At 43.4% G+C, this 18,864-nt stretch overlaps 1 protein-coding gene across 2 annotated transcripts in view; it reads left to right on the top strand.

Annotated features, from left to right (window-relative positions):
- vps53 (VPS53 subunit of GARP complex) overlaps positions 1–18,864 on the top strand; it is a 267,763-nt gene that overhangs the window by 34,014 nt on the left and 214,885 nt on the right. For both annotated transcript variants that reach the window (XM_041197224.1, XM_041197225.1), the window contains one exon: positions 2,913–2,979. In XM_041197224.1, coding sequence (XP_041053158.1) covers positions 2,913–2,979 — 67 coding nt within the window. The remainder of the gene's footprint in view (positions 1–2,912; positions 2,980–18,864) is intronic.

The following is an 18,864-nucleotide window of genomic DNA, read 5'->3' as shown; positions in this document are numbered from 1 at the left end:
TGCAGATAACTTAGATCTTTAAATGTGGCAATCTAGGTAGAATATGCAGTGTATGTTGCAAACAATCAATTAATGTCAAATTTGTAAAAAGACTGATTTGGCCAAGTTGGATGAATACAGTTCTGGGCACCCCCATTAAATGAAAGATATTTCAGAGATTAAAATGCAGTGAAGTTTCAGTAGAATGATGCAGAGATTGAGAGAGCAAAATTGGGAGTTTTTTTTAAACTCCATTGGAATAAATAAGGTTGCAGGAGAATTTAATAGAAGAAGGGTTGTGGGAGGGTGAATAGTGAAAAATTATTTTCACAAGTGAGTGAATCAGTAACAAGGAGACAAACTCGGGATTATAATTAGACGGATGAAGGGTGTTTGTTTACATGGAGGTTTTTAGAATGTGAAAGGCTTTACTGTAATTAGTTATTGAGGCAGAATCTATTTTAGCTTTTAAAAGGACTTTGGATAACCATTTGAAAAGAGAGAATATAAAAAGATGTGGGGCAGGATAGGAGAATGGGTTTGAATAGATCACTTTTTGGCTGAAATGTTGGCACTAGCACGTTGGGTCAGGTGACATCATTCAATGCTGTGATTTATAGGACTTTAGGTGTGATCTCCCTCACTATGTCGTGTTACTGAAAACTGTAGTGATAGTACTTGTGTAATTTGAATTGATAAAATTAGCACTTTTACAGTGGGAGTTTCTGTACGGTTGAAATTAGTTGGATGTTATCGGAGTGTTATTTAATTTATCAATATTGTAATTGAGACTTATTCCTCCCCCTAACTTCCTCCGTCCATGCCGCTCATGCACTACATGTAGAATTCCAAAATATCCTATGAAAGAAGCTGATACTTGGATATCTCAACAACAAGAAACCTCTCTAATCAGAGGAACGGGGCCAAAAGGGATGTAAGTCAAAGGAAGTGGATACTGGTTTCTGGTATAAATGATACAAAAGATTCAAAGTTTCAGAAATTGCCTTCAGCGTCACTATCATTATCAAACGAGGCTTCCCCAGGCTTCATCCAATAGCCAGCTGTTTTTGGTTTCCATTTCGTCCAGTATACATTTTTAAAGTTAATTTTGTTTGTCAATTGCTTTCCTTTTGCTGTGAAACCACTTTTTGGATAAATCCTCAATTTGTTGCTCTTGGAATTTTACTTTTATTTCATGAACTTGGATTAACTTTGTATCTATAATCGGGATCTTTAAAAAGTTGTTCTGAGGTACCTGACTATATATTCATGTGAAAACAGCAGAGTATTGAACAGTAATCATAACTAATTTGTTTGAGTTGTGAGGAATTTAAGCTCAAGACATGAGTTAAAAACAAAGCCCTGTAGGATTGTTGCTTTTTGCTATCAAGCCACCATAAATTCTATTGCTTTATCTTCTAGCTTCACAAGGGAGGATGTAGCCTTTTCACCGGTATCCTGTTTCCACCTACACACTCATTTGATTGTACAGTATTGCATTCCACTGCTGCAGAATATCTTTAGGATACAAGTGCTTCCTTCTTTTAATAGTTTTCTAACATAAATCATTTAGAAATAGCACCAAACTGTATGTATAAATGTTATGTTTTGGGGGTGTGTGTTACTATGCAGTTTTTTGACCTCTTGCCCCAATCCATTTCATACTGGTGGGATACAAGTCTATTTCTGCTGGCTGCATGGATCTTGCATTGTAAAAAGATTGGCCCATTTCAGCCAAGATCCCAACAGGTAAAAAAACGTGTTCCATAACCCATAATTCAGCACCAGTTGGCAGTCTTACTCAATGAGGCTACAAGATGGCTGGAATTGGAAACAGAAATGCTGCAACATAGGGCAGCTGTTCTGAAATTGAGAGCTAAAAATATTAATGAAGTAGAAGGAAAGGCAATTTAAATGTGGTGCTGCATCTCACCTGTAATTAGTGGTAACACTGGATGTTAAAGTAAGAAAGGATTCCATTCCTAGCACTGCTATCGCCCAAAATTCCCTCAGGTGTGTGTATATAATATTTTAACTCTGTTTTGGAGGGTGCCTTCTCATAAGCTCCTTCCTTATGATAAGTAATCTTAATTGAGTTGAAGTAAATTAAATAGTTCTTGTTCTGCAGTATTTAATCACTGCAGATGAGATATTTACAGTTCTTTCAGTGTGAATGACATTGAATGGGGCTCACCCTTAAGCAAAATAACTTGCATTTGCATTGTGCCTTTCATGACCTCAATATGTCCCAGAACGCTTTGCAGCCAGTCAGTGTTGAGTTAAGGCTGTTATCAAAGAATCCTTGAACCGTAGTTGAATTTTTGTACGTAACTATAGATACACTGCTTTCTTGTAGGTTACAATCAGTTAAGAGTCAACCTAGATTTGTGAATGAAGTGGTCACTTTCTCTTGTCCCATTTTGTTTTTAAAAGTTATTTTTCTAACCTCATGCCTCCCTTTTATGCTTCCTTAAGTGATTTTACCTGAACCATCCGGTACATTATGAATTTGAATTTGCTTAAAGTTGTTAATCTCTCTCCATAAACTGAACAATATTTTTTATTAGCAATATAAAACCAGCAGTCTAAGATTCCAAAACTCAAGGCGAACAGAAAATGGAAATTTTTAAATGCCATTGAAGCGGATTGTAACTAACAAAAATGGCACCACTTGATGGTAGATATCTGAAGGGTGATCAATGTCTGTATCCAGTTGCATTGATTAGGTTTATTATCAAAAATGCAAATGATTATTCTTAATTATCTATTCTGAAACTGGCATTTTTCAGGATTTTTTATGCAAGATTGCAGTACTTTGCCAACAAATTGCATTGTACACAGTAAGTGTAGAATCTTTTGGGTGTGTTGCATTATGCGAAATCACTTGCCTGCGTTGTGCAGATGTTTTTACGTCTTGTATTTTACTTTGACAGGCGTTTGGATGATGACATTCGAACCGTAGTGAGAGGACAGACCAATGTGGGACAGGATGGCCGACAGGTATAAAACCATGTTTCTCGATTGGTGCTTTTTTATAGTCTGTGTAATGCTTGAAATTCCCTATTTCATCATGCGTAAGTCAATAGCTGCAAACTGACTTGATGTAAGGTAGAATCAGTTGTTGCTTAGTTTGGTTATTTAATTGTCTTGTTTGTGTCATACTGGATTTGACCATGAGCAACCTTTTTGGAGGTTTTTTGAAAAAGACTTGATAATGGATGGTAGTTCCTCAGGTCACACACAGGAACAAAACGCAAGCAGCCTCTTGCTGGAACACAGCAGAGGTGATGATGATGAGAAGGTAACAAAAAAGGCAGAGAAGGTGTACCTTAAGAGGTTGTGAAGACATTTTTAGAAGGAAGCAGGATGAATGCATCAGAGGGGCCCAAACATAATCAAAGTGTAACTGAAACATCTCTTGGAACGGTCATGGGTGGGTACTCCTGAGGTAGTTGGCACAAATTCTTGAGTTCTGAACCAGAATTTATCTATTTGTATTTGTTTGTCGGCTCCTCTGTCACTTGCTATCTCTCCACCGTTTCTTCTATCTCTTCTGCCTCATACATGTCCCCCATCTTCACTTGTTTCTCTTGTCCTCCTCTTTTATCATGCTTTTCTCAATTATCGCTTTCTCTCATTTCCTTGTCATTCATCCTTCCTCTTTCTTCACCTTGTCCACCTTTTTCTTCCATTTTTCACATCTCGGTGGGATGGCAAACACTTAGGATGGATTTGGAAGCGCTCAAACGGAACATGCAATTTTGTAGGCAGGACCAGGAATCATTTGTACACTCCAGGCAGGTAGGTTAACACACAGGCCAGGGAGTCAGGCAAGCTGGCAGGTGGGCTTTGTTGAGACAAACAAATGAGCAAACCAATCAACAAGTATTAGTGCGGCTGAGTAAGCTAGCAGGCTGACAACCACTCAAGTTAAGTGAGTAAGTAAATAAGTGGTCTAACAGGCTCGTGAGGTGTGCAATTGGGAGACTTTCACAATGCATCTTGCACAATCCAGAGTGCTTTGCAGGCAACTTCCATCCACCTACTTCTGTTTGCAATTCCAACCCTGACCAGATCTAATTTGTCCCTGCTCAAGCTCTCTTGACCTGTGGTTTTCACATTGATTGGTAGAACTCACCCCTTTTACTGTTCTCGGTAAGTAAACCGGTGGACCAAGAAGAATTTGTGAACAACTCTGGTGTGTTGGAACTGGGTTGGAGTGCGAATGGTTCCAGGGGAATCAGGATTGTGCTACTGAAGGAACCAAGGGAAATGGGTCGGATGGAACTGCTGTAGCGTGCATGGGTTCAGTCATTGGAACTAAACAGAATTGGTGGATGGAGCCAAAAGAGCTAATGTGAACAGCAGCCTATTGGTTTCAATCAAGGCATCAGAGCTGAAACGATTAGTAATGTCCAACTGGTAATTGAGCATAATATAAACAGAGTTAATTGGTGGAATTTTATGTCCCTGTCGTGGCGGCGGGGTTGGGTGGCATAAAATGCGGTGAGCCGTTCAAAACTCCATTGGCTTAGGCAGGGATGGAGGATCCAGCTGGCAAGAGGGGCCATAAAATTTCGCCCCATGTTATAAGTCCTATATAACTCTCCACATGCACTGAATTGAGTACCTTGCTCCTGACAAAAGAGGAGGCCTCTTCAAGGGGCAACACTGAATAAGAGTAAGCGTTTTATTCAAATATTTGCTTAAAGGCTAATTTTTACCTGGAGATAAATTGAAGATGCAGGTCACACCAACTTTACAACATTTTTAAAGTAGTTGCTCCTACTATTTGCCAGTTCAGGATCAATCGCTTATTAAAAAAAAGAAATGAACAATTTGCTTGTGCGGTTTTCTGCTGTTAACATGATTGATACAAGCTGGTTGAATCCAATGGGTTTTTATTGGCTCACATAAAGGCAGTTGGATAATGGCTAACTCTATTTCGGCTAGGCAGTCACTTGTAGCCCACAGTCACGAGGTACGTTTGAAAGAAATGACACTGAGTATGTACTAGATGCAAGGCTTTTTAAAGATACTGATCAGCAAGGTCTCCTTCTAGAATTTGCTTTCTGAGGCTGAGGAACCCTTGTTGCTCATCCGTAGAACATTAGCGATTAGCCTTCTCTGTCTTATTGGATACACCTAAGTGATTTTAAGGCTGTAATTTAATCAAAGTGTTCTAATCTCTTCCAAACCTTTGAGACCAGTGCAGATCCCCCATCCATATGGAGATGCTCATATTCTATAAGAATGCCAGTGCAAAAAACAGATACAGAAAGGTTTTCCCATTTGGGGACCTGTTATTAAAACAGGGAGCTTCCGGCAGTTTGAAATTCTTTGTGCAAATGTGCAAGCTTGCATTTGTGAAAATGAAATACAGAACCCTACAGGCTCTTTTCCCCTTGCTGGTCTGGTTCCAGGACAGCGGTGCTAGCACTGTCTCCTGACAGTGCTCTCTGTTTTTTCTCCACCTGATGCAAGACACCATTCGGGAACACTGAGCTCCCTTTGCACATGCAGGCAATCTCATACTGTATTTATTAGAGAACACTCTTTCAACCTAAGCATTTTGATTGGCCTGCTTTGATACCACATATGCCAAAATGGTGGTGCATTTAACTGGAGCCCTGTGTTTAGTGAGTCAGAGGTGGAACTGGTGAATTTGGCAGGACCTTGAGATCCCTCCAAGAGGTGGTTCTGTGTTGCTGCCAAAAGGAGGCTATTTGGATTATTTATTTCCCTTGATTGTAGCTGGCAGTGGAAGAACCATGCCTTTGCCTCATCAGTAGCCAGAACCTAAATGAGAGAAAGAAAGCGAGATTAAGTGATAGAGAGCAGGTTATAAATATTTATGGCCTATTTATTTATTTATATGAATAAAATATATAATGCAAGTAACAACGTGTCAAGAACAGTGTGGAGATAGTTTAATTGTTTCCATGTTTTGTGTGCTTTCAAAGAACAACGTGAAATATTGTAACATGTGATATAATACCACTGCTATCTGTGCTGAATTAGTTGATGTTAGCGACAGCAATGTGCTGGCCTGGATGTACCCAAGCTAAAAGGAGGAAAATTCGTCTGGGATCCCAGTCCTGATTTTATAGTATTGTGTTCTGCTCTTACTGTTGAATAACCCAGCATATGACTGCAGGAGAAGCCAGAAGAATAGTGAGAAATAGTTCTTTAAAAGCTTATGTTCTACAATTGTTGCTGCTTCATAATACAGTGCACACATGCATGTTTCGCAAAATGCTTCAGTGCTGTATCTGGATATTTGGCTTCATATTGGGTTTTGTTGGACACTTGCCTTTTCAGCTGATGTCTGTGGGTATAAGGAATCCTTATATATGTAAAAAGGCGAAACTTGTAGATGACAATTGCCTCTTAAAGAGACTTATCCAATGCTAACCTTATTGCTGAGGATTCCAGGTAAGGTGTAAAAGGCCTGCTAATTTTCTTAGTGCTTGTCACTCATGATGCTGTCCTACTACTGTTTATGCTTTGGTTTGAGGAATGAAACTCCTGGCAGTTGAGAGCGTGAGAGAAGAATTTGATTTTGCATATGGTTGTGTAATTTTGGTTTGAAGGAGCTCGTATGAATGGCAAATTGTGTGCTGAACGGACTGTATTATGAAATTTGCTTAGACGTGTGCATACAGACGAGTACCATAGAACAAAAGAAAGGTTACGTGTAGAAAGAGGCCATTCAGCCCATTGTGTCTGCATCGGGCAAAAAAGAGAAAAAGAAACTAGCTGCTCATTTTAATCCCACTTTCCAGCACCTGGTCCAGCTTTGCAGGTTACAGCATTTCAGATGCAGATCCAGATATCTTTTAAATGACTTGAGTGTTTCAGCCTCAACCACCAACTTAGGCAGTGAATTCCAGAAGCCCACCGCCTTCTGGGTGAAAAAGCTTTTTCTCATGTCCCCTTTAATCCTTCTACCAATCACCTTAAATTTATGCCTCCTGGAATTGGCCCCTAAGCTGGGGGAAACCACTCTTTCCTGTCTACCCTATCTAGGCCCCTCATAATTTTGTACACCTCAATTAGGTCACCCCTTAACCACCTCTGTTCTAAGGAAAAGAACCCTAGCCAATCCAATCCCTCCTCACAGCTGCAATTTTCAAGCCCTGGCAACATTCTTGTAAATCTCCAGAGCAATTATTCCTTCCTGTAAGGTGGTGACCAGAACTGTGTACACACTTCCAGCTGTGGCCAAACCAGCATTTTATACAGTTACATCATTACATCCCTGCTTTTGTATTCAATACCTCACCCAATAAAGGAAAGCATTTTATATGCTTCCTTGACCACCTTGTCCACTTGTCTTGCCACTTTCAAAGGCCTGTGGACGTGCACTTCAAGGTCTCTCATTTCCTCAACCCCTCTCAACTTCCTGTTTATTGAATATTCCCTTGTTTTGTTTGTCCTCCCCAAATTCATTATCTCAAACTTTTCCGGATTGAATTCCATTTGCCACTTCTCTGTCCACTCAACCAAACCATTGATATTTTTCTGGAGTTGACAGCTATGCTCTTCACTATCAATTACATGGCCAATTTTTGTGTCATCTGCAAATTTCCCAATCATGCCTCCCACATTTAAGTCTAAATCATTAAGATATCCAACAAATGACAAAGGCCTCAACACTGAGCCCTGTGGAACACCAGTGGAAACCGTTCTCCATTCGCAAATACATCCATCGACCATTACCCTTCGTTTCTCATCACTGAGCCAATTTTAGATCCAACTTGATACCTTCCCCTGTATCCCGCGAGATCTCACTTTCCTGATCAGTCTGCCATATGGTACCTTGTCAAATGGTTTACTGAAATCCATGTAGGCAACATCCACTGCACTTCCTCAAAAAATTCTATTAAGTTAGTAAGACATGATCTTCCTCTCACAAAACCATGTCAGGTCGACGTTGGAAGTGCAATTTGGAATTAGCCTCAAAAATCAAGTTTCAGTGTAACAGTATAATTTGGGTCTAAGGAGCTTTTGGATAATAGATGTCAATGGTCTCACATAGCATTGGACAGTATAAATGGCATCCTGTCCTTCTGATCCTTTAGAGTGCTTATTAATTAGTTGCTAGATGGAGGAAGGTCAAATTTTGTCATTGGGATAAGGGAATAAGATTACTGTGGTCATTTTTAATTTCTGAAGCTGTTCTTTAATTGCTTGATCATGTAGCACTGACTGTCATGGAGGACCCTGTAGCCTGGAGTGCCACGATTTAAAGGACCACAATAGGATTGCATCAGTTTGTAACCGGAGATGCACAATGATGAAATGATCATGTGGGACTTGAAAGAAGTTCTCTCCCACAAACCTGTATTACATTAATTCATGTGTCAGCAGCTATCACGTCTATCAAAGAACAAACTTTCCCAATGGCTGATGCAGTGGCCCACATACAACTCCGCAAGCTCCCTGAGAGGGCATTAGTGATCTTGCCTTATTCAAATTTAAATAAAATAACTGGCAGAAGCTGCAGTGCTTCTGTGGATGGGTGTGGTTGTAGTCAGTACAAAGCTGATTGAGACTTCTTTCTGAGCCTGATAACTGTACCATCTCTGGAAGTAGTGTAAATCCCGCAGGAAATGGGACCAAGAAAAAACAAACGAGAAGCGGATCAGTTTACTGGACTGTCTTCACACATGTTACTGCTTCCAGATGTGGGTTTCACTCAGAACAGAGCTTCCATTGTTGAATTAACTGTGAGGTGACAACATTCTATTTGGTTTTGGAGTGATGAATAAATGGTTCTTCTACAAGTCCTGATGTCAGGAACAGACTTTTTTTTTGCTCCCACTGGTATTTGCGCTAGTTTCATGTTCTCGTCCTTAATAATTCACAAAAACGTCACCCTAACATTATAAAAGCTAAAGTTCAATTTACACTGATGACAAAACTCTATTTTAGTTGCTTTTTAAAACAAAAACAAATGCCATTGTGTTTAAATTGACTTTGATTAGCCTGCATTTATTATTCACTCCTTGATGCCTTTGATTGTTATAATAATTGAGTGGGATGCTTGGTTGCTTCAAGAGGGCATTAAGAATCAATCACCCAGGCAGGTTCCTTTCTGAAAGGATATATTGAACCAGTTTGATTGCTGCAACAATTCATGGTTATCTTCTTGCTGGTCCTAGTCCACAATTAACAATTCAGTTTTGCAACTTGCCATGAACCTACTAATTTCTGCGATCCTAGCCTATTTTGATAACCAGTACACCACTGTACTTGTTATTTACGTGAGCACATGGATGCTGTTTTCTCTTGGTTTGCATTGTTAACCAAGGTTTTGTTGTTTGTATTTAGAAAAATGTGTTATTCCCTTCCCGTTTTACATTCCTGACCAGGCTTTTGATCATCTGTCCTAATGTCTCATTTGGTGGCCCAGTGCCAGATTTTGTTTGATAACACTCGTGTGAAGCTTGGGATGTTTTACTATGTTTAAGGTTCTATGTAAATGCAAGTTGATGTTGAAGCTTCAGCCATTTTATTCTTTCATGAGACATGGGCATTGTCAGCTAAGCCAGTATTTTTATTGCCCATCTCTAATTGCCCTTGGGAAGGTGGTGGTGAACCTTCTTGAATGGCTGCAGTCCATATGGTGTAGGTACAGCCACAATGCTGTTAACAGGAGGGTGTTCCAGGATTTTGACCCAGCCACAGTGAAGGAACAGTGATATAGTCCCAAGTCAGGATGGTGTGTGGCTTGGAGAGGAACTTGCAGGCGGTGGTGTTCCCATGCATCTGCTGCCCTTGTCCTTCTAGGTGGTAGAGGTCGCAGTTTTGGAACGTGCTGTCGAAGGAAAAGTATCAAATTGAAAGAAGAGACTTACAATGCTGCAAAGATTAGTGGTAGGCCAAATGATTGGGAAAATTTTCAGAAACCAACTTGACAAAAATAGAGGAAGAAATCGGAGTATGGGGGAAAACTAGCAAGAAATATAAAAACACACATTAAAAGCTTCAAGTATATAAAGAGGAAAAGAGTAGCTTCAGAGAGTGTTGGTGTCTTAGATGAGACCAAGGAATTAATCATGGGAAACAAAGAAATGGTGGAGACTTTGAACAAGTATTTTATATCAGTCTTCATAGTGGAAGACACACAAAGCATCCCAAGAATAATAGAAAAGCAGGGTGCAAAAGAGAGGAAGAAACTTGAAACAATCATGGTCACTTGAGATAAAGCCCTAGGAAAACTAATACGAGTAAAGGCTGAATGATGGCCTGCATCCAAGGGACCTTGAAGTAGCTGCAGAGATGAAGGATGCATTGGTTGTAATCTTCCAAATTCCTTACTTTCTGGAAAGGTCCCAGCTGATTGGAAAAGCACAAATTTAACACTTCTTTTCAAGAAAGTGAGGACTGAAAGCAGGAAACTACAGGCTAGTTAGTCGAACATGTCTCATTTGAAAAATGGTGGAATCCATTATTAAGGAGATAGTGGGAGGACATTTAGAAAACCATAATACAATCAGACAGAGTCAACATGGCTTTGTGAAAGGAAATCATGTTGACAAGTTTATTAGAGTTCTTTGAGGAAAAAACAAGAAGGGTGGATAAAGGGGTACCAGTAGATGTAGTGTATTTGGATTTCCGAAAAACATTTGATAAGGTGCCACATAAAATATTACTGCCAAGATAAGAGTTCATGGTATTGGAGGTGATATATTAGCATGGATAAGAGCATTGGCGAACAAACAAGAAACGGAGAGTTGGGATAACTGGATCATTTTCAGGTTGACTGAAAATGCTCTCAGTACCTTAACTCTCCTCACTAATCTCCACATCTCCAGGTGGGCCTTCAAGTGGGCTAGGTGGGGCTGGTAACCGGAGCACAACAGTAGTCTATTCCAGCAACCTCTGTGCCACCAGTGCATCTGTCCTGTAAGGGAATGCAGTCCCTCATGTATTCCTTGGATGTCAGTGCTCATGTTCTGAGCAGACTGCTCCCGGCCCCTGATTGAACCTTGTGCCCTTTGCAGGCAGTGACGCTGCTCTTGCATCCACTCCGAGTGCTGCTGCATGTGTCGCTCCATGAGACTGGCCGTTCTTTCATGTTGGATCTCATGCACATGAGCCCCCAAGATAAGGTGGAGCTCATCACTGTCATGGACTCCTCCACTCTCAGTTTCTGTGTGTGCTTGTATTGCTTCAGGGAACTCTGCCAGATGTCCATACATCTGCTGCTGATGGTCCAAATACATTGCTTCAAAAGGTGACTCCTGAGGCCCTACCTCCTTGCCCACTGGAGTAGCATCATGACTTTTCTCCCTCCTCCAAGGGGGAACTGTCCACAAATATCCCTGACTCAGACACCTCCTCCTGCACTCTGGTTTTGTGCCCTTCACCTGGTGCCACTGACCCTATATGCACACAACAACCCTCTGATGTGCTAGTATCTGTGATGACACAGATTGGGCTAGTCAGAAGTGTTGCTGCCTCCTCAGACAACTCTTTCTCATCCTGATGTCTGAACGGTGAGGTGGCCCGGGGGAGCAGTGTGAGCAAGTGGCGCTGGGACCTTTATGAGACACAGAAGTATGTAATGAGATGTAGCCCATCACATTTTGAGAGCACGCTGTGATACACATCATTGCCTTCAGCCCTAATCGTGCTACCCTTTTCATGCAACCCAATATTCGCACTCCTTCTGATGCCAATGTCACCTTCTGCTCAGTGAACTAACATTACCAACATGTTCTAAAATGTCTCTAGCACCTGCTACGGGCTATTCTCCATCCCCGACAACCAGCTGGATGGACACCCTGGCTACCTCCATGGCTGTCTCCTGCACGTTTCTTATCACCCATAGCCTCGCAGCGCCACCCTCAGCCTGGGACATCTTCCTGGCATTATGGGCCCTTTTATCCTGCAGATAAAAAAGAGTGGTGTTAGCTGAATATATAGTGCTGCCAGAGACACATGTCTTGAATGTGGCAGTGCATCACAGTGGACATTCACATCTCCACTGAGTGCACCTGCAGGAGTGGCTTGGACATGCCTCTCTTATAGCAGGCAGGCTGTGCCAGATCTTCCATCCTAAGTACAACATTCAGATGTGGACCATCGGTTAGACCTCTCTGTGCTTGTGCCGAACAACTCACATTGTCAGAGTGCAGCAGGTCATGGAATCGCTTCCTAAATTGAACCCATGACCTTCCATGATCCCCTGCGCTCAGTGGAGGCCATGTCCTCTTGGTTGCTGTGGGTTGGTTCTGGCAACCAATGGGTAGAATATGCAGTGCTGTAACTGGACCTCCTCCACCAGGACCTGGAGGTTCTGGTTGCTGAAGCAGGGCACAGCCCTTCTTGCTCCTTTCCTACTTTCCGTTTTCTGAGACATTCTGGCATGATAAATGGACAGAGAAAAGGCACATAAGGCTTCCAGATTCGAATGGGGTCTCTCACATGTCTGCTTACATACACCATCCACATTCTTTTATCTCATCAGTGCCTAATGTTGAGAGGATAGAGTGGGAAGGTTTCGCGGGGTTGGGGGGGTGGGGCCTGGATGAATGCGGCCATTTGTTCCTGTCACTCCCAGATGGCATGCAGTGCTCCCGAGCACTAACAGGCCTACTGGCCCACTCCTTCTGGGTCACACTGTTGTGCCATGACAGTGTGCAGCTATGAGGGTCCTGGTCAAGGCTCAATTGCATGACCGCACCCTGAAAGATGGTTGGAAAGAGGGTATGTGGAAGGGCAAAGTATTGTGGCAAATGTGGTGCCAATCTCCTGAGGTATTGTACTAACAGAATATTGTGAGCAGTTGACAGTGCCAAGATGCTGCCAACTCTATAATTGTGTTTTGTGAAGCTTTACCAGCCTTAACTTGGTAGAGTGTGCTCCTTCATTATGATGTGAATAGGCAGCAACAGTGACTATGTTTTCCTAAGGTAAGCCAATGATGGGCCATCTCTTCCAGTGTCAGCAACTAGTTGGACAACCATTATGATTAGGACTGAGACTGTTGACCGACATCCCCTCCAAATGACAGCACCTCCATCGTCTTCCTATCTCACAGCAGGAACTTCTTACCAGCCCACCTTTTAAACCCCGACCGAGTTGCGTAACCTATGCTGGGCCCACCTTCGCATCTCCACAACTCCTAGGATTTGTAGGCCCCCTCCACCATCCCCAACCCCAGAGCGAAAATTGGACCATTTGGGAAAGATTCTCCCTACTTGTGTTTGTGGAGTTTGGAATTTTCCTTAAAGTGCACACCTGACTCGGGAGTGAAAATACGGCATGAAGAGTCTGCAGAGGTCTACAGCTAGGTTAAATGAGTAAGCAAAGATATGGCTGATGGAGTATAATGTGGAAAAGTGTGATGTTGTCCACTTTGGCTGGAAAAATGGAAACAGAAGAGAAAAGCAGAATATTATTTAAATGGAGAGAGACTGCAGGATGCTGTGGTACAGAGTGATCTTAGTGCCCTTGTGCGTGAATCACAAAAAGTTAGCGTGCAGGTGCAGCAAGTAATTAGGAAGGCAAATTAAATATTTATTGCAAGGGAGATGGAGTATAAAAGTAGGGAAGTCTTGCTAGAGTATTGGTGAGACCTACAAATTTGGTTTCTTTACTTAAGGATGGATAAACTTGCATTGGAAACAGATCAGAGAAGGTAAGCTAGGCTGATTTCTGGGGTGAAGGAGTTGTTTTATGAGGAAAGGTTGGGCAAATTGGGCCTATACTCATTGGAACATTAGAAGCATGAAAAGTGAGTTTATTAAAACATAAGATTTTGAGGGGGCTTGACAAGGGAGATGCTAAGAGGATGTTGCCCCTCGTGGGAATCTAAAACCAGGAGGCACCATTTAAAAATAAGGTGTCCGCCATTTAAGATGGAGATGAGGAATTTCTTCTCCTAGAGGGTTGTTATAGAGAGCAGTAGAGGCTGGGCAACTTGAATATATTCAAGGCTGAGTTGGAGTTTTGATCTACAAGGGAGTTGAGGGGGACAGGCAGGAAATTGGAGTCAAGGCCACAATCAGATCAACCATAACCTTTTGAATGGCGGAGCAGGCTCGGTGGTCTGCTTGCCATACTCCTGCTACTATTTCTTCTGATCTTATTCAAAACCACCCTCTGTCTCATCATGCTTTTGTTCAACTAAACCTTTCTTCCTCCTGCTTGTATCCACCCCCTGTAAAGCATGCCGAGGTGCTTCTCGTTATGTGAGGATCTCTCTTGTTTCACGGGATGTGGGCGTTGTTGGCTAGGCCAGCATTTATTGCCTATCCCTAATTGCCCTTGGGCAGCTCACCGCCCCCTTCTCGAGGGCAATTAGGGCTGGGCAGTAAATGCTGGCCTGGGCAGCGATGCCCACATCCTGTAAATTAATTTAAAAAAATGTTTGGGGTTATTTTACACACCAAGGAAAACTGAAAGGTTTCTCAAACTAACATATATGAATGATTCTGCCATGAACAGTATATGCCGAATAAAGAGAAAGCATTTTTTGAAAAAAATCAACAGCGGTAGTGGCTATCTTACCAGGTGGGACTGGTATTTTTAATGTGATGGAACTCCAGTCGACTGTTGCTACATCACTGCGGTACTATTCAAGAAAGGAAGGAGAGAGAAAACAGGGAACTACAGATTAGTTAGCCTGACACCAGTGGTCAGGAATCTATTATTAAAGAAGTCTAAAAAATGCATTTAGAAAATCATAGTATAGTCAAACATAAGCAACAAGGTTTTACAAAGGCAAATTATGTTGCCCAGATTTATTGGCGTTTCTTGAGGATGTAAGTAATAGGGTAGATGAAGGGATGGTAGTAGATGTAATATACCCAGATATTTATGAGGTTTTTTGATAAGAAAAGTTAAACAAAAGGTTAATATGCAAGCTCATGGAGTTGGGAGTAATCGATTAGCATGGATAAAGGATTGGTTAAAGGACACAGAAAGCAGAGAGTAGGGATAAATGGGGCATTTTTAAGTTGGCAAGCTGTAACTCATGGAGTGCAGCAAGGATCAACACTTGGGCCTCAGCTATTTACAATCTATATTGATGACTTAGACAAAGAGACAGAGAGTAATGTATCTAAGCTCGTTGATGAGACAAAGCTAGGTTTGAAGAGGACACAAAGAAAGAGATAAAAACAAAAAAACTGCGGATATTGGAAATCCAAAACAAAAACAGAATTACCTGGAAAAACTCGGTACGTCTGGCAGCATCGGCGGAGAAGAAAAGAGTTGACTTTTCGAGTCCTCATGACCCTTCAACAGAACTGGGTGAAATATAAGCTGGTTTAAGGTGGGGTTGGTTTGGGGTGGGGGGTGGGGGGGGTGTTGTGGGTGGGGGGGCGTGGAGAGAGAGAGAGAGAAGTGGAGCGGGGTGGTGTGGTTGTAGGGACAAGCAAGCAGTGATAGGAGCAGATCATCAAAAGATGTCACAGGCAAAAGAACAAAAGAACACAGGTTTTGAAGTTGGTGATATCTAAACAAATGTGCTAATTAAGAATGGATGGTAGGGCACTCAAGGTATAGCTCTAGTGGGGGTGAGGAAGCATAAAAGATTTAAAAATATTTAAAAATAATGGGAATAGGTGGGAAAAGAAAAATCTGTATAATTTATCGGAAAAAACAAAAGGAAGGGGGAAGAAACAGAAAGGGGGTGGGGATGGAGGAGGGAATTCAAGACCTAAAGTTGTTGAATTCAATATTCAGTCCGGAAGGCTGTAAAGTGCCTAGTCAGAAGATGAGGTGTTGTTCCTCCAGTTTGCGTTGGGCTTCATTGGAACAATGCAGCAAGCCAAGGACAGACATGTGGGCAAGAGAGCAGGGTGGAGTGTTAAAATGGCAAGCGACAGGGAGGTTTGGATCATTCTTGCAGACAGACTGCAGATGTTCTGCAAAGCGGTCGCCCAGTTTACGTTTGGTCTCTCCGATGTAGAGGAGACCGCATTGGGAGCAACGAATACAGTAGACTAAGTTGGGGGAAATGCAAGTGAAATGCTGCTTCACTTGAAAGGAGTGTTTGGGCCCTTGGACGGTGAGGAGAGAGGAAGTGAAGGGGCAGGTGTTACATCTTTTGCATGGGCATGGGGAGGTGCCATAGGTGGGGGTTGGTGAGTAGGGGGTGATGGAGGAGTGGACCAGGGTGTCCTGGAGGGAACGATCCCTACGGAATGCTGCCGGGGGGGTGAAGGGAAGATGTGTTTGGAGGTGGCATCATGCTGGAATTGGCGGAAATGGCGGAGGATGATCCTTTGAATGAGGAGTCTGGTGGGGTGATAAGTGAGGACATGGGGGACCCTATCATGTTTCTGGGAGGGAGGAGAAGGCGTGAGGGCGGATGCGCGGGAGATGGGCCGGACACGGTTGAGGGCCCTGTCAACGACCGTGGGTGGAAAACCTCGGTTAAGGAAGAAGGAGGACATGTCAGAGGAACTGTTTTTGAAGGTAGCACCATCGGAACAGATGCGACGGAGGCGAAGGAACTGAGAGAATGGGATGGTGTCCTTACAGGAAGTGGGGTGTGAGAAGCTGTAGTCGAGGTAGCTGTGGGAGTCGGTAAGCTTGTAATGGATATTGGTGGACAGTCTATCACCAGAGATTGAGACAGAGGTCAAGGAAGGGAAGGGAAGTGTCAGAGATGGACCACGTGAAAATGATGGAGGGGTGGAGATTGGAAGCAAAATTAATAAATTTTTCCAAGTCCCGACGAGAGTATGAAGCAGCACCGAAGTAATCATCGATGTACCGGAGAAAGAGGTGTGGAAGGGGGCCAGAGTAGGACTGGAACATGGAATGTTCCACATACCCCATAAAGAGACAGGCATAGCTGGGGCCCATGCGGGTACCCATAGCCACACCTTTTATTTGGAGGAAGTGAGAGGAGTTGAAGGAGAAATTGTTCAGTGTGAAAACAAGTTCAGCCAGACGGAGGAGAATAGTGGTGGATGGGGATTGTTCGGGCCTCTGTTCGAGGAAGAAGCTAAGGGCCCTCAGACCATCCTGGTGGGGGATGGAGGTGTAGAGGGATTGGACGTCCATGGTGAAGAGGAAGCAGTTGGGGCCAGGGAACTGGAAATTGTTGATGTGACGTAAGGTGTCAGAGGAATCACGGATGTAGGTGGGAAGGGACTGCACAAGGGAAGAGAGAAGGGAGTCAAGATAACGGGAAATGAGTTCTGTGGGGCAGGAGCAAGCTGACACGATCGGTCTACCGGGACAGTCCTGTTTGTGGATTTTGGGTAGGAGGTAGAAGCGGGCCGTCCGTGGTTGGGCGACTATCAGTTTGGAAGCTATGGGAGGAAGATCCTCAGAGGAGATAAGGTCAGTGACAGTCCTGGAAACAATGGCTTGATGTTCAGTGGTGGGGTCATGGTCCAGGGAGAGGTAGGAGGAAGTGTCTGCGAGTTGACGCTCAGCCTCCGCGAGGTAGATGTCAGTGCGCCAGACAACAACAGCACCACCCTTGTCAGCGGGTTTGATGACAATGTCAGGGTTGGACCTGAGAGAATGGAGAGCAGTAAGTTCAGAGAGAGAGACAGAGATTAGAATGGGTGAGAGGAGCAGAGAAATTGAGTCGACTAATGTCGCGCCGACAGTTCTCAGTAAAAAGATCAAGAGAAGATAAGAATCCAGAGGGAGGGGTCCAGGTGGAGGGAGAATATTGGAGGTGGGTAAAAGGATCCATTGAACGGGGAGAGGACTCCTGCCCAAAGAAGTGAGCCCGGAGACGAAGACGGCGGAAGAAGAGTTCAGCATCGTGCCGAGCCCGAAGTTCATTGAGGTGAGGGCGCAATGGTATAAAACCAAGTCCTTTGCTGAGCACTGAACGTTGGGCATCGGAGAGGGGAAGCTCAGGGGTTATAGTGAATACACGGCTGGGGCTGGGATTGGAAGATGGCATGGGGACGGAGGGACAGGCAGGAGTGGAGCGTCCTAGATGGGTGTTGGTGTCGATGAGTTGTTGGAGCTTGCGTTCCTTAGCACTTGAGAGAAAGAGAAAAAGTTTTTTGTTGAGGCGTCGGATGAGATGAAGAATAAAATGAAACTGGGGGCACATGCAGCTTTGAAAAAGGGTACGGCGGTGCTGCTGGAGGGAGAGGTCGAGTGTGTTCATATGGCGGCGCATGACACTGAGTGTGGATCTCAGAATGTGACGGGAACATCAGTCCGAGAAATGTTTTATGTCCCGGAGATCCCTGTAATCCTGGGTGGGTTCGAAACATGAGGGGTGGAATTTCAGTTGAAATCCGCGTGGGATAAGTCGGAGACGGAGACAGTCACTGAGAAAGGAGATATGGCTGTGAAAGCGGGTTTTAGTAAACACCTTGTCAAACACCAGGAGAGAAATGGAAAGCAATGAAGGTGAGCAAGGCAAAAGAGAGATATGGAAATCTTGTTGCAGAGATGAACAGAACTTCTTCAAGGTAGGCATTTCTTGAAGAGCAGTGGCAGTCAATTAAACACAGAGATAAAAACAAAAAACTGCGGATGCTGGAAATCCAAAACAAAAACAGAATTACCTGGAAAAACTCAGCAGGTCTGGCAGCATCGGTGGAGAAGAAAAGAGTTGACGTTTCGAGTCCTCATGACCCTTCAACAGAACTGAGTGAATCCAAGGAAGGGGTGAAATATAAGCTGGTTTAAGGTAGTTTGGGGTGGGTGGGGGGGGTGGTGGAGGGGGTTGGGGGGTGGCACCCTGCTCTCTTGCCCATATGTCTGTCCTTGGCTTGCTGCATTGTTCCAGTGAAGCCCAACGCAAACTGGAGGAACAACACCTCATCTTCCGACTAGGCACTTTACAGCCATCCGGACTGAATATTGAATTCAACAACTTTAGGTCTTGAACTCCCTCCTCCATCCCCACCCCCTTCTGTTTCTTCCCCCTTCCTT

Source organism: Carcharodon carcharias, chromosome 10 (genome assembly GCF_017639515.1).
Source record: "Carcharodon carcharias isolate sCarCar2 chromosome 10, sCarCar2.pri, whole genome shotgun sequence".
In the NCBI taxonomy this organism is placed as follows: domain Eukaryota; kingdom Metazoa; phylum Chordata; class Chondrichthyes; order Lamniformes; family Lamnidae; genus Carcharodon; species Carcharodon carcharias.
This window is presented reverse-complemented; position numbering and strand designations above follow the sequence as displayed.